The sequence below is a fragment of the Natator depressus genome, chromosome 2, assembly GCF_965152275.1.
Source record: "Natator depressus isolate rNatDep1 chromosome 2, rNatDep2.hap1, whole genome shotgun sequence".
Lineage (NCBI taxonomy): Eukaryota > Metazoa > Chordata > Testudines > Cheloniidae > Natator > Natator depressus.
In genome coordinates this window covers 149,253,780-149,279,167 of record NC_134235.1, presented here as the reverse complement: position 1 = coordinate 149,279,167, position 25,388 = coordinate 149,253,780, and the positions used below count along the sequence as shown (strand labels likewise).

At 43.1% G+C, this 25,388-nt stretch overlaps 1 protein-coding gene across 1 annotated transcript in view; it reads left to right on the top strand.

Annotated features, from left to right (window-relative positions):
* Positions 1 to 23,391, top strand: part of ELP2 (elongator acetyltransferase complex subunit 2) — a 115,157-nt gene extending 91,766 nt beyond the window's left edge. The window contains exons 17-22 of the mRNA XM_074945103.1: positions 5,463 to 5,535; positions 6,083 to 6,275; positions 15,278 to 15,399; positions 15,924 to 16,066; positions 16,366 to 16,479; positions 23,068 to 23,391. Of these exons, the coding sequence (XP_074801204.1) occupies positions 5,463 to 5,535; positions 6,083 to 6,275; positions 15,278 to 15,399; positions 15,924 to 16,066; positions 16,366 to 16,479; positions 23,068 to 23,224 (802 nt within the window). The 3' untranslated portion in view covers positions 23,225 to 23,391. The remainder of the gene's footprint in view (positions 1 to 5,462; positions 5,536 to 6,082; positions 6,276 to 15,277; positions 15,400 to 15,923; positions 16,067 to 16,365; positions 16,480 to 23,067) is intronic.
* Positions 23,392 to 25,388: the final 1,997 nt, after the last annotated feature.

The window sequence follows — 25,388 nt, the reverse complement described above, 5'->3', positions numbered from 1 at the left end:
GCAGCTAGAAAACCGTGTTAGGAACTGGTTTGCTAAAAATAGCTTGCTTGGCATCTGCATTTCTGTGCTAAATATTCAAGTTTTAACTCCATCAGCAGAATTTGAAAAAAATAATGTTGAATTTTCATAAATATTTAATTGATTAGATAATGTTACTATAAAAAAATCAGCTGAAGTGTTTGCATAACCTAACTGCCATGTAAAGTATGTGACAAATTCTGAGAGATGATACAATTTAAAATTTACACTAATCTTTTTGGAAAATCGCAATATAGAATTAGTGTGCAGCAGGTTTGTGTAAATACTGTGTGTTTGAACCATTGCACCCTGGAGCACTTTTGCGATTGACACAAAAATGTTTTCAGAACTGTGTATATGGATATCCTATATCATATATTTGTAAGTTCTTGATTGCTTACTTCAGCAGTACGTGAACTAATTTCATCAGAGTGATTACTGCAAACTTCAAAAGTCACACAATTTTACCTGTGCACTAAAGTTTTGCTTATTACACATTGCCAGGGCAAAATGAGTTGTGTGCATATTCTGCTGAAAATGTAGCTCCTTATTCTTCCTTTAATTCAGTGAGCTGTGAATGTAGTCCACTGTTTTTTTCCTCCTCATACAGTGAGGTTTGGGAGAGGTTTTTTCTTTACACCAAGCAGGAATCAAATTGTGGAAAAATAAGGTCTGGGTAATCTTTACACTTCCAAGCTCTTTCCACAAACTAAGGCCAACTATAAGAGGGTTGCCCACTCACCACTAGTGCGTCTTCTTACATCTTGGTTGGGGAATATAAATCTCACTGCATTGGGTGCCGGTCATTGCTTGCTCTGCGATAGTCTTTCTTCTGGTAACTTGGCCCTCTGGCCAGGTCACCAGTTAGCCCCTACCCCTTTCACGGTTACAGAGTTCAACAAACAAGTCCAACAAATAATTCCTAGACCTTGTGTTGCGTCAGCCACAGATACTTGTTCCAGTCCTGTGCCTCCGAGATATGTATACCATTTAGTGCCTGGAATACTGACTGTAGACTTTCTCTCCCTGCGTTTGGTATATTGCTTATTTTATCTTTGCTTAGGTACATAGTTTTGCTTATATCAATAGCTTTCTGTAGTGCCTGTATATTATAAAAACTTTTATTCAATATAGTAGCATCATGATTTCCCCAGCTACATTATAGATTTTCAGTGAATTCTTTTAATCTGGTGGCAAACTGCACTTCGATTTTCATCATTACTCACTCTTCAAAGTCTCTTCTAAAACTTCTGCTTTCTCATTATAAGAACTTCTAACTATGTTGTCAGTTCCAATAAAACCTGGGATGTAACTTCTCTTATTCTGAATTCCATTCATTCATTCTGATTTTCTGGTATATTTCTGATGCTTTGATATCTTTATTTAACCTTTCACAATACTTCCTCCAACTTTCTTTGATTTTGTTACGGTGCTTTGTGGCATTGCCTTACTTCTTTATACTTCATTAAATCTTCACTATTCATTGTAAATTTTTGCTTTCTTGTAAGCTTTATTCTTTAACTGACATTTCGCACTCCTCATTCCACCATGGAAGTGCGTTTTAGTTTTGGGGTATTTTAACATCTTAGGTATGGCTACAGTAGCTGCTGCTATTATCCTCTTTATTATGTTGTCATTGAAATTCTCTGTGTCAACACTCACACAGTGATCATTCACAAATTCAGTATATTTTACTTGTGAATAGCTCCCAGTTAGCTTTCTGAAAATTCTAGGTGGGTAATTTTCCATTATCTTCAGCCTTACTTTGTCCTTGAAAAGTAAAGGGAAATGATCATTCCCCATTTCTCCTTCCATATATATTTCCCAGTTGCATTTGCTTGCAATAACTGATGTTGTTATTCCCAGGTCTAAGCAAGAAAACCTACCATCTGGTGCATTAAATCTAGTTGGGGTGCCATCAGTTAAAACCTGTAGATAGTTTTTGTCTATTAAATCTTTCTAGGTCTGTGCCATTACGATCAGTTGTCCTACTTCCCATAACTTATTATGACTATTTAGATCACCTCATATAATATATGGTCTTTTAGCATTCTTCACTGTTTCTTGTGATTCTGAGCTTTCTAATTTCCCCACGCAGGTTATAAATATTATAAATCCTTAAAGAAATATTTCTCTTCTGCATTGGTATCTCAACAGCATTATATTCAAGACTTATTCCTATGTAGTTTAATCTTTCCCTAATGAAAGTACAAACACCTCCTCCTGTACCTAGTTTTGAGTTTTGCCTAAAGGCAATATACCCTGGAATTTTAAAAAGTTTTTCAATCAACCATTTTTCCTGGATATAGTATCTAGTTTAATTCTTATTTCTACAGGCTGGAGACCGACTGGCTAAGTGGCAGTTCTGCAGAAAAAGACCTGGGGATTACAGTGGACGAGAAGCTGGATATGAGTCAATAATGTGCTCTTGATGCCAAGAAGGCTAATGGCATATTGGGCTGCATTAGTAGGAGCATTGCCAGTAGATCGAGGGACGTGATTATTCCCCTCTATTCAGCACTGGTGAGGCCACATCTGGAGTACTGCGTCCAGTTTTGGTTCCCCCCCCCACAGAAGGGATGTGGACAAATTGATCAGGGGGCTAGGGCACATGACTTACGTGGAGAGGCTGAGGGAACTTTGCTTATTTAGTCTGAAGAAGAGAAGAGTGAGGGGGGATTTGATAGCAGCCTTCAAATACCTGAAGGGGGGTTCCAAAGAGGATGGAACTAGGCTGTTTTCAGTGGTGGCAGATCACAGAACAAGGAGCAATGGTCTCAATTTGCAGTGGGGGAAGTCTAGGTTGGATATTAGGAAAAACTATTTCACTAGGAGGATGGCGAAACACTGGAATGGGTTACCTAGGGAGGTGGTGGAATCTCCATCCTTAGTTTTTAAGGCCCAGCTTGACAAAGCTGGCTGGGCTGATTTAGTTGGGGTTGGTCCTGTTTTGAGCAGGGGGTTGGACTAGATGACCTCCTGAGGTCTCTTCCAACCCTAATCTTCTATGGTTCAGTGTTACACTCGGTTCAAATTTACAGGATTTTATTTGCAACCATGACAATTAGACACTTGCTTTAAAAGAAAGCTTAGATTGTGGAGCACAAAACGGCATCTTGAAGAGAAGCAAGAATGCCATACTTGGGTACATTCACCCTCATCTCCCACCACTCTCAATTGAATCCTTCCAGCTAAGAGTCTGTAGAGCAGGGTTTCCCTAGCTTTTCAAAACCAAGAACTGCACCAACAACTTCCCAGAGAGTTAGTGGCTGCACCTGCTTGCCATATACATTTGCCAACTTAATCATGCCTTATGAGCATTTTAAAAAATCTTTAAAGTCAGGTAGCAACATTATTTTATAAGAAATGCCATTGAAAGAGCCCGGTGCTCAAAATTTGTACAGCTTTAGGAAAACAATCACTCATTTGCCAGGAAAAGTGCTAAAATATAATAATTGTTTTTCTTCAGAGGAGAAGAATGCAAAACACGTTATTAAACATCTAAGTGTCCAGAATAACAGGAGATTTAGGGATATCTCATATTGCATGGAACACAATCGTATTAATGCTAGAAAGACAAGGGTGACATTTTGGGGCTGTGCATGCTACACTTTATATGCCCTTTCTATAGAAGGACAAAGTTCCCAGCTTTTTTCTCTTTTTAATTTGTATTTTTATCAAACGAGGCTTCATCTTTAACAAACATTTTGTTGACCATCTGAATTTTGCTTTGAGGACAACAGCTGCTGCTAATTAGGCAGCTTATGCTTACATCCTCACTGAGGCCGCTTATCACTAGTATAATACAAATAATAAAAAATATCCTTTAGAAAGAAAGGATTAGAATGATATGTGCGCTAACAAGATTATCAGTAATAAAGAAATGTAGATGAGAGCAGAACCCTGTGAACAAAGAATGTAACCCATCCATAACAGAATGCAGGAAGACACTATCTTGTGAAGCAGTGGCTCGTAAAAGAACATGGGAGTCATGATGTATAATCAGCTGAACATGAGCTCCCAGTGCAACCCTGTGGTGAAAAGTGCTAACGTAATGCTTGTATGTATAAACCAGGGAATATCGAGAAAGAGTGGAGAGGATATTTTACTTCTGTAGTTTGCACTGGTGTGACTGTCCACAATTCAAGAAGAATGCTGAAAAACTGAGCAGGGGAGTTACTTCGGTGGGAGGAGCATTTCAGTGTGTACACATCCATTGTTTTGTCGACAAAAGTGTGTAGTGTAGAAAGGCCTTATACTAAGTTCTTTCGAGTTCTATTTTGCCCTTAGATTGGGATCTCATCCTCTCTTTCTGGGGGAAAAACAGTGCTTTGCTCTTCAACCAGCTGAGAACAATTGCACAGACAACAAGGTCTTTGACAAAGCAACAGCTGCTGGGTTGAGAATCCTATTCTTTGTGAAATGATTCAGCCAGCTCAAGAGGATGGGGTTGGTAGTCTCTCTAGTCCAACATCATTCTTGTTGTTTTGTACAGGAAGGTTTTCAGCATAGCATTGATTACTTTCATGAAGAAAAAAACCTTCATAAAAGTGCTCTTTCGTGAAAGTGAAGTTCCAAGACAATCAGACAGCTTAACAAAGATCCTGTTCTTCTCATCGCAGCTCCCTTCCAAAATCTTAAAAAACCAACCAACCCATCCCCCCACATCTGGGAAATTTAATACATAACGCCACTATGTGGTGTGTCACTTCAGGTTAGTCTGTACATAACACACCTAACACAAAAAAGACTAACTTAAGGCATCCAGTAGTGTGTACCCTCTAGTCTTCTACCCAGAATCTCACTCACCCTTTGCTACTAGCACAACAGTGATACACCTCAGACAATATACTGCATTGCGGCTGTGCTTCAGAGTGGATGCTAACCTTCAAGCACCCTGTTCCCTAGACGTGAGTGAATGTGATTTTCTAGAACTGTGCAAAAAAGGTATTGGGGAAAGACTGGCTGATTTGTGTTGATGTGCATATATTGTGTTGGGGGAGTTCATGTATTAATATATAATTGTGTACCTCCCCACCCCTGAAAAAAGACTCGTGTCATTTGTCGTTTTTAGATTGTAAACTCTTTGGGTAAGGGACTTCGTCTTTATATGTTTGTATGGCACGTAGCATGATGGGTCCCTGATTCTGATTGGGTCCTCCAGCTGCTATTTTAATATAGATATTTAACAATAGTAAACTAAATGGCAAACGCATTTTTATTCTGTTCGTGAAGGGTTTGAATTCCTTTTTAAATACTGCTGCCTTTATTGATTTGATCTAGAGGTCTGAACAAAATGCAGGAGATTACATACTCATGTTGTTGTTTTTGAGATTGCTTCATAATTTATACATTAGTGGTGTTTTAAAAAAAACCTATATAAATCTTGAAATGTATCACCAAGATTGTGTAATCTGTATAACAAATTTTATTTTCTGTTTCAGATACGGACATGGCTATGAAATATTTTGTGTTGCTTGTAACAATTCAAAAACTATAATTGCCTCAGCATGTAAGGTAAGAAAAGAGAGATTTTAGCACCATTTATTGAAAAGGGTTATATGCTATCAGATTGACAGGGATTGTGGTCTAAAAGTTAGATCACAGGATTGGGAGACAGGATTCTAAATTGTGGTCTACGTTCTGCTACTTGACTCCCAGTGACTTGGGGCAAGCCACTTAACTTTTCTGTACTGCAGTTTGTCCATCCATAAAATGGGTATATTTGGCCTTACGGACATGTGCAAATGAATGTACAAAAATTAGTAATAATAAATGATTTGTGGTATTTTTGGTGTTGAACAAATTAAGAAGAAAGTGAATTGTCAGAATTCATACATACACTGTTGTCATCTTCCAGGGTTTAGTAGAAAGTTTAAGCGGGAAACATCCTTACTATCATAGTAACATGGGAGTGAAAATAAAACTTGGAACTAGCTAGAGGAAAATTCAGTCTAACTCAGTCGCAAGCATGTAAAAAATCATGCTAATATTTTAGGGTGGTGTCATTTTGTTTTTTGTTTCCTTTCCTTCATTTTCAGTGGTTTTGTCCCTGTACTTGCAGGCCTCCAAAAAAGAACACGCAGCAATTATTTTGTGGAGCACCACTTCTTGGAAGCAGCTGCAAAGCTTGTCTTTTCACAATCTGACTGTTACTCAGATGGCATTTTCTCCTGATGACAAATTCTTATTAGCAGTTTCCAGAGATAGGAATTGGTCACTGTGGAAAAATCAAGATAAAAAACCATTGCAATCAGGTAAGCTACATGGCATTGGTGTGTCCATTCAAAAAGAGGTGTTGAAACTAGTAAACAAGTTTAGCTTTTAAAACAATTTTAACAATAAATTAATAAGATTCTGTTATATCTCACTGTGACATCTTGTTATACTTTTATTTTTTCACTCTTTAGGAAACAGAGAATTGTTCACAGGGCTCTTTTTAAATACTGTACATTTATTGTTGTATGGAGCAGTCACAAAGTAGATTAAAATGTAGAAAGCTAGCCATAAACATATTAGTAAAATAAATACACCGGACCCTCGCTAGAACGCGAGATTTGGGATCCATGCGCGTATCGTGGAAAAATAACCATGCATTGTGTTTGGATCAGAACAAGCCTGAGGCTCCTTCATTGATTACAAGTGCAGGGGGGTAACAGCTCTAGGTAGCTGCCCCCTGCTGCAAAGCACACACAGCTTTTTAAAGCTTAAAACCACAGACAAATTACACATACTTCCGTATTAATTACCTTATTTGGAATACATTGCAAAATTAACACTGGTCAAAAGCAAAAAGAAGCATCACCCCCCACTAGGCCCTTCCTGTTATTCGCTGTCTGTTCTTTTGCGGTCAGCGACCTTTCTAACACAATTGTTGCGGTTATATATTTCATGAGCTTGACTATTGCAAATCTGTTCTGTCTGGGGACTTTTCCATCCTGCCCCTTGGTGTCCCTTATGCACAGAAAACCATTGTTGTTTTGGGGACTTTCCACTGTGACTTCTCCTACCCCTTGACACACATAAGCAAGCAGGATCTCAGTTTACGGCCTGCAGGCAAGGTTGACCAAAGTCAGGGCCTTGACCTGAGTTTTATGTCCTGTTAATTTTCCCTCACAGTTCCCCACTTTGAGGCCTCACTTTATTCTATCATAACTCCATGGACGTTAATTTATTAATTTCCTCTCTCTCTCCCTCATGTACTACCTGCATGTCCTCATAAACATTCATTGCTGACTCTTGCCTCCTGTTATCATAGAGTTTATTGACAATCATTAGTGCCACTTGTTCCTTTACATTGAGCTTAAAAGGTCTGCGACCAGACAGGCAACGATAAACACATCTACTACAACAGCAATAACATAACCCCATACCAAACGGTAATAAAAACAGCAAAATTTCTATGGCGATAAAACGATGGGGTTGAGATTGCTGAATAGTCTTAATCACAAAACACAAAGCATCATACTTAGTACATAAGGTAGACTCCCTATAGGCTGTATGAAAGGCATTCTTTTCAACTTGATATATATTTTGGAGAATGTGAATCTGTCCCTGTAGCTTGGAAATTTTCTGAACCTCTGGTAGAATTGAAAGCAAACGTTGGAATCGGTCAGGCACTAGGGTAGTCCAGTTAAAGGGTATTTGGAATCTAAGGGCTAATTGTAGAATTTTATCCGCAGGCCAATGAATGGTATGATTGCCTGCAGCCAGGGTGAGGTTAAAATGTACATCATTCAAGGTAGTGTTCTTAACATGCACACAGCTATTATTAGCTTGGAAAAGTAGATGTCCTGTCAGGGTAGTCCCATGTTCCATACCCTCCCAACAAACGTTGTCATGAACAGTGACAACCTCTCCTGGTTTTAGTTTACGTACACACTGAAGTTGAGGGGGTTCTAACGGCCAGAGTGTCCATTGGCTTCCAATCCCTACCCAAATGACGGGCGTTATTCCAGGAGCACTGACTACAGATCGGTTGGGCATACCAGGTAGTTCAAGTTCCCAAATGTCTCGGTGAATTATCCAACCCCACATGCATCCTACCCACGGACCCAGCAGGATTCTGTAGGTGGGAGTCCATACCCCTCTGACTGGCCCATATGCTTGGAAGGAGTGCTGCGAACATCTGCATTTCCACCCAGAGAATCTGCAAGTACGTCTCCCTGGTCACAGATCAGATGGTACTCCCGAGGTGGCTGTAAGGGCAGAGAGCCACGCCTGATGTTCAAGATCCCTCCGAATGGCCGTGAGCCGGTCATTCAGGAAATCCTGAACCTCTGAACAAGCTTGATCCCACTGCAATGCCTTTCCAGCCCCAGCAATACTAAGCACCGTATCTGTTACAAGCTTCTGGGTCATTACACTGAGGGTGGAAATAATACCTAATTCACCTACTCCTGCTTGTGTCTGGGTCAGTTGTGCTCCAGTAATAAGGCCTGTGGCTTTTTCTAAGTGTCCCAATTTTTTCCTCATGTTCTTGACTCTTATGGATACTCCAGATTGCCGCTACGCTATTTGCGCCATCCCATAGGTGTCCAGCCAAGTCCCTTTTCTTTCCAGGGGAAACCCAGGCCCTTTGCTGTGCTAACCTGATGGCAGCCCCTTTAGAGCAATTTGGATATGTAGAGGTAATTTAAAAACTGGATAAGGGCAATGTGAATTTAATGGTCCCTAATGTGGCATTAATTACAGTCCATCGGTGTCCCAACGCACTAACACATCTCTCCCTTGTGAAGTATTAGACCACATCTGTTGGCTCGACACCTTCACAAAAAGGTGAGAGGCATCAGCGCCAATGGCATAAGAAGGGGCATATTACAATACGGGACAGGTTAAATTATCCGTTACTGGGATAATTTCAGTACAGGCAAAATTTCCGGTGGCAGAACAAACTTTTTGGGTATACGTTTGATTATTTACTAGTGAGGCTACTGATTGGTCAAGATCTAGAAAAATATTACTTTCCCGTCTCCACCCTAAGTTTGTTAAGAAGGAGAGGCTGAGGAATATTAAAAGTTTTATCTTCAGGTAGTTTTGGCTAGCTTCCGCAAGCTATTCTTCAAGATTTCGTAGTCTTAATTCACTTAGCTGTCCGGCAATGAGGCAGCAAGGGAGAGGTTACTAGCACAATCACCTTGCTTGGTGGGAGGCTTTATTATGTCCTCAGGTGGAGAGGTTGTGCCTTCAAAGGCACGGTGGGTCTGTCAGCAGACAAAGGAGAGGTTACCGGCTTTTCACGTTGTCCTTCACTCCTGCTGTCCAGAAGGAGCAACAACGCCAGAAGGAAAGATAGACTGATCATCAGTCGGAGAGCCATTACAGTGAGAAACATGGGCAGGTAGTTGATTCTCGGCACTTCACAGTGGTGTTGATCAGTAACAGGAGTTGATAAGGGTCTTTCAGCATGGGGCTAGGACGGTTCCTCGCTGATGGATCTCTGTGAAGATCCAGTCTCCTGGTTTCAGTGGGTGGCAGGGCTGCTATATATAAAAAGACCTAACACATTTCGTTAGTGTCTGACAAGAATTAAGCACTGTGTTACTCATTAAATGACTGTCCGTCTGAGCCAGGGCCAGTGAGGCGCCGCTGGTAGTCGCATTGGGTGCCCTGTTAGAATTTCATGAGGGCTGAGTCCAGTCTTTCAATTGGGAGTGGCCCTCATATTCATTAATGCTAAGGGGAGAGCATTTGGCCACTTTAAATTTGTTTTAGCACAGATCTTGGTCAGTTTTATTTTTAAAAATCCCATTTTGACGTTTTACTGTCCCGGCAGACTGCAGGTGGTGGGGGGCAGTGGAGATTGTGTTGGATCTGTAAAGCTGCACATAACTTCTTATAATTTGTCCAATAACATTAGGTACACTCTTATTGTTGCTACTCACAGGTATGGCAAATCGTGGTACAAAGTTCTTAAACAAAGTTTTACAACAGTTTTGGCATCTGCCTTTTTACAGGGAAATACATTACTAAAACTAACACATACTTCCAATTACAACATTTAAACATTTGAATCAATCTGAACATTTACAAAAGATGCCCAGGAAGGGGGATGTGCTGCCTGCCTAACCTTGACAGCTTTACCAACACTATGTTGCTGGCAGATTACACACTGTTGGCAGTATTGCTTAAAATATTCCTTTCTTTAGAAATACCCTTGCTGTTTGCAGGCAAACCTGAGGAATTACTCCCATATTTTTCTGTATTTATTTTATAGGCAGGTCAGGTTTCAATGGCTTCTATTTTTATTAATTAGGTGATTTGCATTAACACAGACATTCTTGGCTTGCTTTTGGATTCAAAGGTATCAGCCCATTAGAGACTTTGTCTCAAAAGGACACAATTAACTTCTAACTTTTAACTTCTGCTTTTAAACACACATTGATTTGAAAAGGAAAACACAACCCAGTTTGGCTTTCCTTTGGCAAAGTGACTGTTGATTATACAGAGCCACCTTAAGACTTAGTGTGGGGCACTGACTACAGCTTTTATCTGCTATTTGTTACCAAAACAGATTTAAAATCTTTTCCATTTTTCTGGCTTTGACTGCCCTGCTGCAGCCACAACTTTGGTCTTTATTTAAAAACATTTGAAATCTTGTAAAGCATTAAGTCACCTTAAGGATTAAATGCTAAATACCAAAATTAAACAACACTAGTTTCTTTTGTTTGGCAAAAGTATTTTTCTGTTTTACAATTTTAAAACAACACCAATTCATCTTAAACTTATAAAAGAAAGATTGTGCACACCAGGAGTGTTTTTTAGCAAATTTGACTACCTTGTTCATAGTTAAATGATTTCACTTAAATAACCTTTTGCCTGGATTATTTACAGAAATTCCTCCAGAGAAATGTGCCCTTTCTCCAAAGGAATGGCTGCAAAGAAACCAAGAATTTTCTTTTCATAACACCTTCTTTTAACGTTTGTACAAAATTTCACTGCTTAATTTCCTCCAGTAACTACAGAGCTAACCTCTCACTTTCTTTCTTTTGACTTCCTCTACTGTGTTTGCCCGCTTGTCTGGGCCCGATTCTTTTGTTGTTGTTGCATTATTTCTTTCCATGGGCACAGGCATTGTTTCACTACCAATTTAGCCAGGAGGGTGGGCTTTTTGACTAACCCCCCTTTTATTTATTTATACACACCTATTTACATACACACACATTTATTCCCCATATCTAGATGCATCTTATTTAACAATAACCTTAATCCTTTTGTGTCCAGACTTAATACAACCTTTTCCTTATTTGAGGCGGTAACAACCCCTCAGCCCCGGTGCTTTGTAGGAAAGGATAGTAGCAGGGCTAGGAACAACGGGAAAGGTAGGGAGTACAGCAGTATTAACAGCACAGTAAAATGAGGGAGTTACATTCACTGACAGTAGGAATAATGACTTCTTGCTGAATGCAGGAGGCAAGTACATTCCTCATTGGAATCTTCTGGTCTGGAAAGAAAGTCCCAGTGTGCAGCTTTCTGTACAGTCCAGTGTTCTGAAAGATGCGTGCATGAAGCACCTTCCCTGACTGTGCTGCATTGATGTCAGTGAAACGGCCCTGGTGATTCACTAGCACCTGCAAGGCCCTTTCGGTTGTAGCCCTTTCGGTTGATGTACTCTGTTGCAAGTTGGTTGGGGGGCCAAAATTCGGATGTGTTCCATCTAGCACCCTGCTGCAGTTAGGGAATCCCATTGCCTCAAAGCCATCAGTTATTTCCTGCGCATTACCGAGAGTTACAGTACTTCATAGCAGGAGGTGATTAATGACCCTGCACACTTGCATCACCGCCACCCCCAAGGTGGACTTTCTCATTCAGAACTGATTTGCGACTGACCAGTAGCAGTCTGGAGTTGCCAGCTTCCACACAACGATTGCCACTTGCTTTCCCACAGTGAGGGCAGCTCTCATTCTGGTGTCCTTGTGCCGCAGTGCTGGCGTGAGCTCCACGCACTGTTCCGGGAGGGTGGATTTGTGCATCCGAAAGTTCTGCAGCCACTGCTCGTCAGCCCAGACCTGCATCACGATGTCATCCCACCACTCAGAGCTTGTTTCCTGAGCCCAGTACCAATGCCCTACAGTGGCAGCAGCAATCTTGAATTATTTGTTTCCATGGCAGCCGATTCACTCTCTGTTTTGCAGCTCATGAAATAACTGGTGGTGTTCATAACGCTGATCACCAGACTGGTCAATAGCGCAAGATCCATACTGTCAGGCAGAGATGGCAGGTGCACAGTTTATAAGGACTGTTGAAAAATGGCATGAAATGAAGTAGGAAGCTCAAGGAATGATGGGATGGAAAGAACTGCATCATGAGACAGCGAGCACGTCCCCGTGATGCACCACAATCCATTCCCAGAGCTCCAGCAGCAGAGGGTGACAAGTTGCACAGTGGGATGGCAAAGTTTCCGACAGCCAGGGGAGAAACCAGGAGGCTCTGCCAAGGAACCTTCAGCAGAGGATTGCCGAATACATGCAGGAAAGTTTCCTAGAGATCTCTGTGGAGGATTCCCAAGACATCCCTATGTACATTAACAAACTTTTCCACCATGGCCCCACTGCATATATGGACAGGCTCTATTGTTAATTTCTGCCCCTTATCCCTTCTCTACCATATAACAACGTACATGACAGCTCAATCTCCTCTCGCTGTGCAGTATCAAAGCAAAATGAGCACTTATCAGCACTCCCCTCTCCTACATCCTGCATGCCAGAGCCAGAGTGCAGGGACTGGCTAGACGCCTCCAGAGTGGAAAAGAGGTCCTGACTCACCGCACCACTGGACAACCCTGCTGGGCGCTCCACATCGTCCTCCAGCTCCACTTCCTCGTCCACCACTTCGTCATCGGGGTGAGTCCGCTGGCTGGTGCCTCTAGTTCCCCTGAAGTATCCGCAGGCACTTGGAGGAGGAGGAGGTGGGATCTCTGTCGAGGATGGCGTGCAGCTCCTTCTAGAAGCAGCATGTTTTCGGCGCCATACTAGAGCAACGGTTGGCCTCCCTGGCCTTCTGGTACGCCTGCCTCAGCTCCTTGATCTTAGCACAGCACTGCTGCCTGTCCCTCTCGTGCCCCTTCTCCTGCATGCCACCAGCAATCAACCGTCAGTATCAGAGTTCCGATGGCTGGAGCAAAGCTGCGACTGCACAGCCTCCTCTCCCCATAGACTCCGTAGATCCAACAGCTCTGGTGTGCTCCACGCAGGAGCGTGTCTCCTGCGGAAAGCTGGCATGGTCAGCTGGGAAGATGCTGTATGAACTGTGCACGCCGAGCAAACCGGAAGAGAAATTTCAAACTTCCTGGGCCTTTAGATGTGGGAGAGGCACATACCGATGTATCTTCAGAGCAGCAGAGGTCAAACTGCTGACCAGAGCGGTCATGATGGGCATTGGGAGACACCTCCTGGAGGCCAATGAGGGCGACACAATCATGCACATTGTTTGTACTGATGCTGCGTCACTCTAACGGGGTCGCAAAAAGCTCTAGCACTTGTTGAGGTGGGTTTTTTTATGTTGGCGTAGCAGGGGAGTTGCAGCAGCAGGAGGAGCATTTTAGTGTGTGTATCTCCACTGTTTTGCAGACAAAAGTCGACTTTTGTCGACAAAACTATATAGTGTAGACAAGGCCTAAAGCAGCACTATTACATTAAAAATCACATTTAAAAACAAAGTTTCTTACCTGATAGTAGATTAGATTATTAAAACTTAAATTTCCATTGGTTTTGTCAAATATGAAAATTGGCTGTGTTGATTCTTCTAAATAAGTTAAATATCCCCAGATTTTGATGTTTGATGTTATCTCCCATAAATAATCTGCTAAAAGGAAACTCCAGTGGTTGGTGGACTGGTTGTTTTTTTTGTTCAGTTGTTGTTGTTGTTTTTTGGGGGGTGAGGTTTTTTAAAACATTTCAGAGAGATTTGGGGGGATTACAAAAATGTAAATGCAAGTTGCAAATAAATTAAAGAAATAAGTAAAAAATTCAACATTTTGTGGCTGTGGAAGGCTCTGAGCTTATTCCACAGAGACTGCCATTTTCCTGTGAAACAGGCAGGAAGCTCTGTTAATTGAGGTCGAGTCTTTTCCACTGATTTCAGTCAGAAAAGCAGTCAGCTTTGAATGTTGTTTTCAGTTAAGTTTCAGCATCTATTTTAAAGTTTTGTGTGAAAGGAAGGAAAAATGTTTTGGTGTTTTACTTTGTAGATGAGGTCTAAGATATGAATGAGAAGAAAATCTGCTGTACTTCTCACTTCCCCAAGATTTTTTGCTCATTTAACTTCTGAAAGGATGTGTTTCTGATGTTTAAGTATGCCAGTCCAATCTATCGCTAATCTTGCTAGCTTGTTTACAGTACTCCTCTCACTGGAGAAACTTCTTTTGTTAGTTTGTGTTACTTTAATAAAGCAGTAGGAATAAGATTGGCACATTTAGTTTAAACTCCAAAAAGCACACACTGTTCCAAGTTAAGGATCATGAGCACTCTGTGGGAGGTGGACGGAAGAGATTCTCTTTTTATGTACAAATCCAGAACCCATCTGTCTACAAAGTACACATCACCAAGTCAGTTTAAAGTAAAATTACATTTACTGCCATCCCAAGAAATTTAAAAGCTTATTAAAATTTAATATTACTGCTTTTTCCATTGCAGTAAATGAGAGTGCTTTTCTGTTGCTAAAACAAAAAATCGTTACTCAAGACTGCATGATTCTGAAAATTTGCAATATCACTGGAGTCTTTTGTAGTAAAGAATGAAGAACTGTTATTGGGTCAGTGACTTCTGCACACATCATGATAAAATGAAAGTTACATTGGTAATACTTTTCAAAGTCACTAAAATGTACTTATTAAGATACTATCAAAAATAAACAGAATATCATAGAATTAGGCCAAATAGAATATGAAAGAGTATTCTTATAGACATGGATACGTTTTCAGAGTGAGAGAAATGCATGCAGAAGATAAAATTGTTTTTGCTATCATCTGGCATTACAGCTAACAGTATTATATTGTAATTAGGCTGACTAGTTATATTTATATTGGTCGCTGTTCATATATAATAAATATGACAGGCATATGGCTTGATCCGTCCTGCAAAGTGCTAACTACCCCAGTTCCCACTAAAGTTACTCGGAGCTGATGGTGGGATTGTACAGGATTATTTCTGTAGCCTTGGTCCCCTCCCTGTACTGCTTTCAAAGCAAAATAAGAGCAGGTATTTTTTTTTAAAAAAGATAATTACAAGGATTTTTCTTCTGTTTACTTGCTTTATTCCAGATCCTGTTTTCAGCCTCTTTGCATACACAGACAAAAACACAGCTGTGCATAGCCGGATCATTTGGTCTTGTGATTGGACCCCAGACAGCAAATATTTCATTACCGGAAGTCGGGACAAAAAGGTAACTAATACAAAAGGAACTAACAAAAAGAACAGTATAAAGTAAGCATTGATTTGAAATAAATGTTTTTGGATTTAGCAACTGTATCATATGTACGAATAGTGACATGGAAGTCATTGGGGCTACTTGGGTGCGTAAGCATGTGCAAGATTATAGCCAGTGATTTTGCTTCTTTTTTATTGTGTATAGCAACAAAAGGAGAACATGCTGCATGTCATTTTGTGTATGTGTTTTTTAATCAAGGATTCTGTAACTTGATTCGTTCAGCTCTTACAAGTAGACTTCTGTTTACCAGATATTGTTGCCAATATCTTTAATAATACCACTCAAAACTCTGTTTTTTAAGAAAGATTTGAATTCCTATAAATAGAAGCTGTTGTTTATTTCAGGGGAAAAAAGGAGTTTTGGTCTATCTACCTCCACGCCACAATACAAAATTACTGCTATTCCTGACATGTTCTTAGTTCCTAAGCACAGGTACATAAAAGATCAAAGGGAACAGTTGCTGCTCTTATTTCTAATAGGTCATTATCTGGGGTGACTGTGGCTCAGCTGGAGCCACTGAAAGCAATGGGCTAGGTGCAATCGAGCCTTGTTCTTCAATACTGGATGTTGGGGATTCTGTCACTGCAGTCAGTATCAGCCATGTGCTTGCTCCCGATGAAAGGTATTGTTACCTCGGCATTCTAGAATTCATTTTTGGTGGGTTTTTTCTTTTTACTTGAAAGTGATATTTGTTTTCCACTTTAGTCAGTGCAAGCCTTTTCTAGATCTGTTGCTTGCTCTCTTCTTGGTTTTTTTAACATTACCTTTTTGTTTTCATTTGCATGTTCTTTTGATGATAAAATATTGATTTGAAGAGCAGGTTTCAACAGAAAATGTGTGTGACTTGGGCATTGGTTGTCTTTTTTTGAAGATTGTTGATTCATCCTTTTTAGAAATAACATAGTTGTTCCTTCTCAACAGCTACATAGTCGCCGTAGGGTTAGAGTGCGGGAAGATGAACCTGTACACATGGAAGCAGAGTGAGCAGAGACCAGTGTTGACTGATTGGACCAAATGTGTCGAGACTGACAACAGGTATCTTTTTTGGGTCAAGGGTCTCATGAGCAGTTCTCCAGACCGATCCTGTCGTCCAGGTCATATGCAAGGAAAGAGCTTCCTTTTGAGATCTGGGCAGTATGGGAATTCTGAATTAAACTTATTCAGACACACCATAAAAACAGCAACAAAAAAAAGAGGTGTATCAAAAGCTCTGAAAGTTTTTTTTCAGAAAAAGACAATATGCAACTGCTGTAACCCCAAGAAACCCTCCAGCAAAACCTGGGAAAAACCAGCATCAGCCTTCCTGATATTTCCAAAAGAGAGAGAAGCTTTTTAAAAACAAAAATATTATTTCAGGCTGCCATTAGATATCAGAGAAAGACAAAAAAGGGCATAAACCCAGTCTTTAAGAAATCCTTTGATGTGACCTTTAAGGGTAAAATAGGATTGAAGCTTTTAAAAATGTTTTTAAAAAATCACTGTTAAAATGTGGCGAGGAGTAGGAAGTGAGAGAAGGCATGGTGATTCTACTGATCTATGCCATCAACTATGGGATCCCAGCTCTGTATTCATTGGGTGTTGGTGCAGGGCTATAGCCGTGCCAGAAGGACCCATAGAATCATAGAATATCAGGGTTGGAAGGGACCTCAGGAGGTCATCTAGCCCAACCCCCTGCTCAAAGCAGGACCAATCCCCAACTAAATCATCCCAACCAGGGCTTTGTCAAGCCTGACCTTAAAAACTTCTAGGGAAGGAGATTCCACCACCTCCCTAGGTAACGCATTCCAGTGTTTCACCACTCTCCTAGTGAAAAAGTTTTTCCTAATATCCAACCTAAACCTCCCCCACTGCAACTTGAGACCATTACTCCTCGTTCTGTCATCAGCTACCACTGAGAACAGTCTAGATCCATCCTCTTTGGAACCCCCTTTTAGGTAGTTGAAAGCAGCTATCAAATCTCCCCTCATTCTTCTCTTCATCAGACTAAACAATCCCAGTTCCCTCAGCCTCTCCTCATAAGTCATGTGTTCCAGTCCCCTAATCATTTTTGTTGCTCTCCGCTGGACGTTTTCCAATTTTTCCACATCCTTCTTGTAGTGTGGGGCCCAAAACTGGACACAGTACTCCAGATGAGGCCTCACCAATGTCGAATAGAGGGAAACGATCACGTCCCTCGATCTGCTGGCAATGCCCCTACTTATACATCCCAAAATGCCATTGACCTTCTTGGCAACAGTGGCACACTGTTGACTCATATCCAGCTTCTCGTCCACTGTAACCCCTAGGTCCTTTTCTGCGGAACTACTGCCTAACCATTCGGTCCCTAGTCTGTAGCGGTGCATGGGATTCTTCCATCCTAAGTGCAGGACTCTGCACTTGTCCTTGTTGAACCTCCATGAGATTTCTTTTGGCCCAATCCTCTAATTTGTCTAGGGTCCTCTGTATCGTATCCCAGCGTATCTAGCTCTCCTCCCAGTTTAGTGTCATCTGCAAACTTGCTGAGGGTGCAATCCACACCATCCTCCAGATCATTAAGGAAGATATTGAACAAAACCGGCCCCAGGACCAACCCTTGGGGCACTCCACTTGATACCGGCTGTCAACTAGACATGGAGCCATTGATCACTACCCGTTGAGCCCGACAATCTAGCCAATTTTCTACCCGCCTTATAGTCCATTCATCCAGCCCACACTGCTTTAACTTACTGGCAAGAATGCAGTGGGAGATTGTGTCAAAAGCTTTGCTAAAGTCAAGGAACAACACGTCCACTGCTTTCCCGTCATCCACAGAGCCAGTTATCTCGTCATAGAAGGCAATTACATTAGTCAGGCATGACTTGCCCTTGGTGAATCCATGCTGACTGTTCCTGATCACTTTCCTCTCGTCTAAGTGCTTCAGAATTGATTCCTTGAGGACCTGCTCCATGATTTTTCCAGGGACTGAGGTGAGGCTGACTGGCCTGTAGTTTCCAGGATCATCCTCCTTCCCTTTTTAAATGATGGGCACTACATTAGCCTTTTTCCAGTCGTCAGGGACCTCCCCCAATCGCCATGAGTTTTCAAAGATAATGGCCAATGGCTCTGCAATCACATCTGCCAACTCCTTTAGCACTCTCGGATGCAGCGCATCCGGGCCCATGGACTTGTGCTCGTCCAGCTTTTCTAAATAGTCCCGAACCACTTCTTTCTCCACAGAAGGCTGGCCACTTCCTCCCCATGCTGTGCTGCCCAGTGCAGTAGTCTGGTAGCTGACCTTGTTCGTGAAGACAGAGGCAAAAAAAGCATTGAGTACATTAGCTTTTTCCACATCCTCTGTCACTAGGTTGCCTCCCTCATTCAGTAAGGGGCCCACGCTTTTCTTGACTTTCTTCTTGTTGCTCACATACCCGAAGAAACCCTTCTTGTTACTCTTAACATCTCTTGCTAACTGCAACTCCAGGTGTGATTTGGCCTTCCTGATTTCACTTCTGCATGCCCAAGCAGTATTTTTATACTCTTCCCTGGTCATTTGTCGAATCTTCCACTTCTTGTAAACTTCTTTTTTGTGTTTAAGATCAGCAAGGATTTCACTGTTAAGCAAAGCCAGTTGCCTGCCATATTTACTATTCTTTCTACACATCGGGATGGTTTGTCCCTGTAACCTCAATAAGGATTCTTTAAAATACAGCCAGCTCTCCTGGACTTCTTTCCCCCTCATGTTATTCTCCCAGGGGATCCTGCCATCAGTTCCTTGAAGTTGTCAAAGTCTGCTTTTCTGAAGTCCAGGGTCCGTATTCTGCTGCTCTCCTTTCTTCCCTGTGTCAGGATCCTGAACTCGACCATCTCATGGTCACTGCCTCCCAGGTTCCCATCCACTTTTGCTTCCCCTACTAATTCTTCCCGGTTTGTGAGCAGCAGGTCAAGAAGAGCTCTGCCCCTAGTTGGTTCCTCCAGCACTTGCACCAGGAAATTGTCCCCTACACTTTCCAAAAACTTCCTGGATTGTCTGTGCACCGCTGTATTGCTCTCCCAGCAGATATCAGGGTGATTGAAGTCTCCCATAAGAACCAGGGCCTGCGATTTAGTAACTTCCATTAGTTACTGGAAGAAAGCCTCATCCCCCTGATCCGGTGGTCTATAGCAGACTCCCACCACGACGACATCCTTGTTGCTCACGCTTCTAAACTTAATCCAGAGACACTCAGGTTTTTCTGCAGTTTCATACCGGAGCTCTGAGCAATCATACTGCTCTCTTACATACAATGCAACTCCCCCACCTTTTCTGCCCTTCCTGTCCTTCCTGAACAGTTTATATCCATCCATGACAGTACTCCAGTCATGTGAGTATCCCACCAAGTCTCTGTTATTCCAATCACATCATAATTCCTTGACTGTGCCAGGACTTCCAGTTCTCCCTGCTTGTTTCCCAGGCTTCTTGCATTTGTGTATAGGCACTTGAGATAACTTGCTGTTTGTCCTGCTTTCTTAGTATGAGGCAGGAGCCCTTCCCTTTCGTGCTCTCCTGCTCGTGCTTCCTCCCAGTATCCCACATCCCCACTTATCTCAGGGCTTTGGTCTCCTTCCCCCCGGTGAACCTAGTTTAAAGCCCTCCTCACTAGGTTAGCCAGCCTGCTTGCGAAGATGCTCTTCCCTCTCTTCGTTAGGTGGAGCCCGTCTCTGCCTAGCACTCCTTCTTGGAACACCATCCCATGGTCAAAGAATCCACAGCCTTCTCTCCGAGACCACCTGTGTATCTATTCGTTGACTTCCACGATTCGACGGTCTCTACCCAGGCCTTTTCCTTCCATGGGGAGGATGGACGAGAACACCACTTGCGCCTCAAACTCCTTTATCCTTCTTCCCAGAGCCACGTAGTCCGCAGTGATCTGCTCAAGGTCATTCTTGGCAGTATCATTGGTGCCCACATGGAGAAGCAGGAAGGGGTAGCGATCCAAGGGCCTGATAAGTCTCGGCAGTCTCTCCATCACATCGTGAATCCTAGCTCCTGGCAAGCAGCAGACTTCTCGGTTTTCCCGGTCGGGGCAGCAGATAAATGACTCAGTCCTTCTGAGGAGAGAATCCCCGAGCACCACCGCCTGCGTCCTCCTCTTGGGAGCGGTGGTCATGGAACCTCCATCCCTGGGACAGTGCATCTCATGCCTTCCAATCGGCGGAGTCTCCTTCTGTTCCCTTCCCTCAGATGTATCATCTAGTCCACTCTCCGCATTAGTACCTGTGGAGAGAACATGAAAATGGTTGCTTACCTGTATCTGCGCTGCTGGTACATGGACGCTCCCCTTTCTTCTTCTGGAGGTCACATGCTGCCAAATTTCTTCACCATCCTCCTGTCCCCGCTGCGCAGCCTGCTCTGAATTTTCAGAACATTGTGCCCGTAGAAGTATATCCTGACGTCTGTCCAGGAAATCTTCAGTTCTCTTATGCAACGCAGGGTAAATACTTGTTTCTCCAGACCTTGAACCTTCTCTTCCAATATGGAGACCAGCTTGCACTTTGTACAAAGTCGTTTCTGTCCTGTGGAAAAAAGACAAACATGGCACATCCAGTGCAGGTCACAACAGCTGAACGTTCACCATCCATATTACCTTCCTTCTACGAGCTTCCTTAGGAGTTGTAGTAACTACTCAGAGAAGCCGGCAAGATGTAAGCCTCAGTGGGCTCTCCCCAGGCAAACTCCCTCTGTTAGTCTCTCTGCTGTTCGCTGCTCAGCTGGTTCACAGCTGACTGGCTTTTTATAACAGTCAGGCCCCCTCAAGGCTCACCTGGAACAAAGCACTCCCAATTCACACTTTTCAAACAACCAATCAAGCACACAGTCAAACTGTCCCCACAACAGACACTCAGATACTCACCAACACAGCTTCCCTAATGCAGCCCTTAGCGTACCTCCTCTCAGACAGATCCCAGGCAAACTCCCTCTTTTAGCCTCTCTGCTGTTCGCCGCTCAGCTGGTTCACATATCCTCAGTCAGGATATGACTTTCTAATAGTTGTTCCCAAGTCATAGTCATACTTTAACACCAATTCTTCAGTTCGTTTCATTTGGCCTAAATAACTTTAGTTTAAATTCAACCTCCTAATCATCACTGTTGCTCAGAAAGCATTGTAGATAGAACAAGCAGTTTTATATAGTACCTTCCATACAGAAAGCAAACCCAAAAGGATTAGAACATAAGCTATACATACTGGTACTGCAATGACTTGGAGGGCACATACAAGAATCATTGTAACGCTGGCCAGGAACATTTCATTGAACCAAAACATTTCACAGAGACATCCATTTCCACAAAACGTTTGTTCAGAGAGATTCTGTAACTGGGTGGGTAGAGGATTGGCTTGGGATGTCGGAGACCCAGGTTAAAGCACCCTGCTCTGCCTGATTTGGAGTGACCTGGGATGTAAAACTGCTGTGAATCTGGCAGAGCAGGGACTTGAACCTAGATCTTCCACAGCCCAGACCAGGGGTAGGCAACCTATGGCAGGCATGCCAAAGGCGGCACGCGAGCTGATTTTCAGTGGCACTCGCACTGCCCGGGTCCTGGCCACCGGTCCGGGGGATGCTGCATTTTAATTTAATTTTAAATGAAGCTTCTTGAACATTTTAAAAACCTTGTTTACTTTACATACACCAATAGTTTAGTTAGATATTATAGACGTATAGAAAGAGACCTTCTAAAAACGTTAAAATGTATTACTGGCACGCGAAACCTTAAATTAGAGTGAATAAATGAAAACTCGGCACACCACTTCTGAAAGGTTACTGACCCCTGGCCCAGACTGATATCCTGACCACCTGGCTGGAGAGAAACACGTCAGTTTTGTGTGAAAATGTTTCAAAAGGTTTGGTTTCCATTCCAATATGGAATGGAAAATTTTGATACCACAAAAGTGGCAGTGAAAACATCCTCCTGCCAGCTCTAAGTCATTATGCTCCTAAGCACTAGCTTATGCATTGCATCTTGTTTTAAGAAGTAAGAAGAAAATTACTCAATATACTAGGATTATACCCTACTCTTTATCTTGGCTGCCTGGACGTGATCATCAGTCAGAAACCTTAGACTGATATCTTCGGTAAATGACATCAGTATTTTAGAGTACATTACAGTAAGGGAAGCTACAGTGTTTCTCTGATTTTGTAACTAAAAATTATAGATGAACTCCAACCAGAGCAGTGCACTAGAATCACCCTCCACCACCACCATACATTGAGGAAATTGGGATTCACATTTGGATCTGCAGCTGAACGTTGTGACTTTGGCTCATGTATACTTAGTCAGTTTGAAAGACGCATCAAACACTGTTTCTAGCATTTAGTCAGCAGTGTCATTTCTGAGCAAGTGAGATGCCTAACCTGAAACTAATGTGGTGAAACTTGAAATTGATAGCAGTTTTAATTATTGACAAGTGAGAGGATAAAATGTCATTAGTGTTGTTAATAACCCTAGAAATTCTGGAGTGTTTAATAAATTCAGGTCGTGACAAGTCAATATTTCTCAGCTGATAGCACTGAAAGGGAGTGCACTAATTAGATAAAATGATGATGTTTAGCTGAGAAGTCCAGCTGAGTTTGACATTTTGAAGTTGGTGTATGCATTCTTTTTTTCAATGTCTTCTGTCTTTGTTGCAGCCAAAGTCACACTCTTGCTGTCAAACGGCTGTGCTGGAGAAACCGGGTGGGCAGAGCTGGACATAACGACGAAGACAACAGTGAATGGTTGCAGCTTGCAAGTTGTGGAGCTGATCACTGTGTAAAGATACTAAATGTTAACAGGTGTGCTCTTTAGCTAAGGCAGCAGACCCAGCTGAGCCAAATGAATCTGTATTTCAGTTTGTTTAACCTTTTGTTTTTTAAACTCCATTTTCTGTTGTGAAAACAGGAATGTCTGACAAGTGCATTGATCTAATTTATTAAAGTACCTTGAATAATAGCACATTGTAGTGTCTTGAAGTGTTAAATAATTATCTTATCCAGCAGTATTAGGAAGTTTCAAATACATTGGGTGTTCCAGCTAGTAAATATTTTGGAGAGTGTGTGAAATAGATCGGGGGGTTCCACTTTATATAGAAATGGTGGAAAAGAGACAATGTTTCTCCACTCTGCATGGAGCTGGATAAGCAGAGAAAATGGTACCTCTGTCCTCCAGTTGAGAGGGAAGGAACTGTTTGTGTTTGGGCTTCAAATGAAGTATCAAAACATTTCAAGCTTATTACAGTAACTCCTCACTTATAGTTATGTTTCTGAAAAATGCTACTGTAAGCAAAACGATGTTAAGTGAATCCAATTTCTCCATAAGAATTAGTGTAAATAGTGGGGGTTAGGTTCCAGGGAAATAAATAAATATATATACATATACATACACCTCCCCCCCCCACAGAGTATAAGTTTTAAAGAATTGAATACTGAACACAGCAATGATAATTGTGGAGCTTGGTTGAGGTGGTGGAGTCAGAGGGTGGAAGAGGGTGGGATATTTCCCAGGGAATGCCTTGCTTCTAAATGATTAACTAACACTCAGCTGAGCCCTCGAGGGTTAACATGTTAATGTAGCCTCACACTCTACAAGGCATAGGCTCCAACTTCCCCTCTTTCTCGTGGATGCTTGACTTGCCCTCTGTCCCCACCCCCACTCCACCCCTTCCATGAGGCCAAGCCCCCACCCCCGCCCCCATTCCAACCCCTTCCCCAACTCCGCCCCCTCCCTGCCAATATTAAAACTCCTTCCCCAAATCCCCGCCCCAGCCCCGCCTCTTCCCCACCTCCTCCCCTGAGTGTGCTGCGTTCCCGCTCCTCTCCCTCTCTCCCGGAGCATGCTAATGCTGCCAAACAGCCGTTTGGTGGTGGCTGGGCGGGAAATGCTAGGTGGAGGAGCGGTGACGTGGCGTGCTCGGGGGCGGGGGAAGCGGGGGAGATGGGGCAGGGAGGAAGGGGAGCTTGGCTGTCTGTGGGTGCAGAGCACCCACTAATTTTTCCCCCTGGGTGCTCCAGCCCTAGCACACACGGAGTCAGCGCCTATGCAACAAGGCAGCACAAATGGAGGGAGGAAACACAATAAACGCATGGCAGTGGCTGCAAACATTCCCTGCGGAAACTGAACGTGATGATGAACCCATGCTATCTCACTGGCGCGCAGCATTCCCTCCACTTTCCAAAGTGCTGGGGGGTGCATATGTGTGTGTGAGAGAGAGAGATGTGCATTGCCCCTTTAAGTATGCTGACCCCACTCTAAGTACACTGCCTTTTTAAGTAGATGAAAAAGATGAGACAGCAGATGCTGCCAGCAGGATCCCTCCATCCTGAGCCCTGTTGTGTCCCCACCCCTGCTCTGTGGAGATGGGGTAGAGGAACAGGGGGGGAGACACCCTGAAATCAGCACCCTTCTTCTCCCCTCCCCCCTGCACAGCAAGTAGGAGCCTCCCAGAAGCAGCACACGGCAGTGGGGGGAGGGACACCTGAACTGCCCGGCAATTGCTGGGCGGCTGGTGCACAGGGAACGCTGTGGGGAAGCTGATGGGGGGCTGCTGGCCCACCCTGGTTCCAAGCCCCCACCAGCTGGCTCCAACGGGCTGCTCTTCCTGCAAGCAGTGGACAAAGCAGGCGGCTGCCAAACAATGTTATGAGGGAGTGTGGTGGGGCGAGTGCCCACCCCCCTGTGAGAGGGGTCAAAGACAGGCCAGAGAGGCTGCACAAAGTGGCAGCCAATCAGGGAGGGCCTGTTAGAGAGCCAATCAGGGTTGGGCAAGAGGTGGCCAGTCAGGGCTGGGCTCAGCCCTATATAAAGGCTGCCCATGAGAGGAGCGGTCAGTCTCCTGACCAAGGAGACCAGCACCTGGATGTGCAGTGCTGGGCAGACTCAGGGGAGCATAGGAGAGCTCCAGCCAGTTACCTGCAAGGCTGCGGGCTCTGACCAGAAGGGCCTAGAGGGTGCAAAGGGGTCAGAGGGGAAGTGA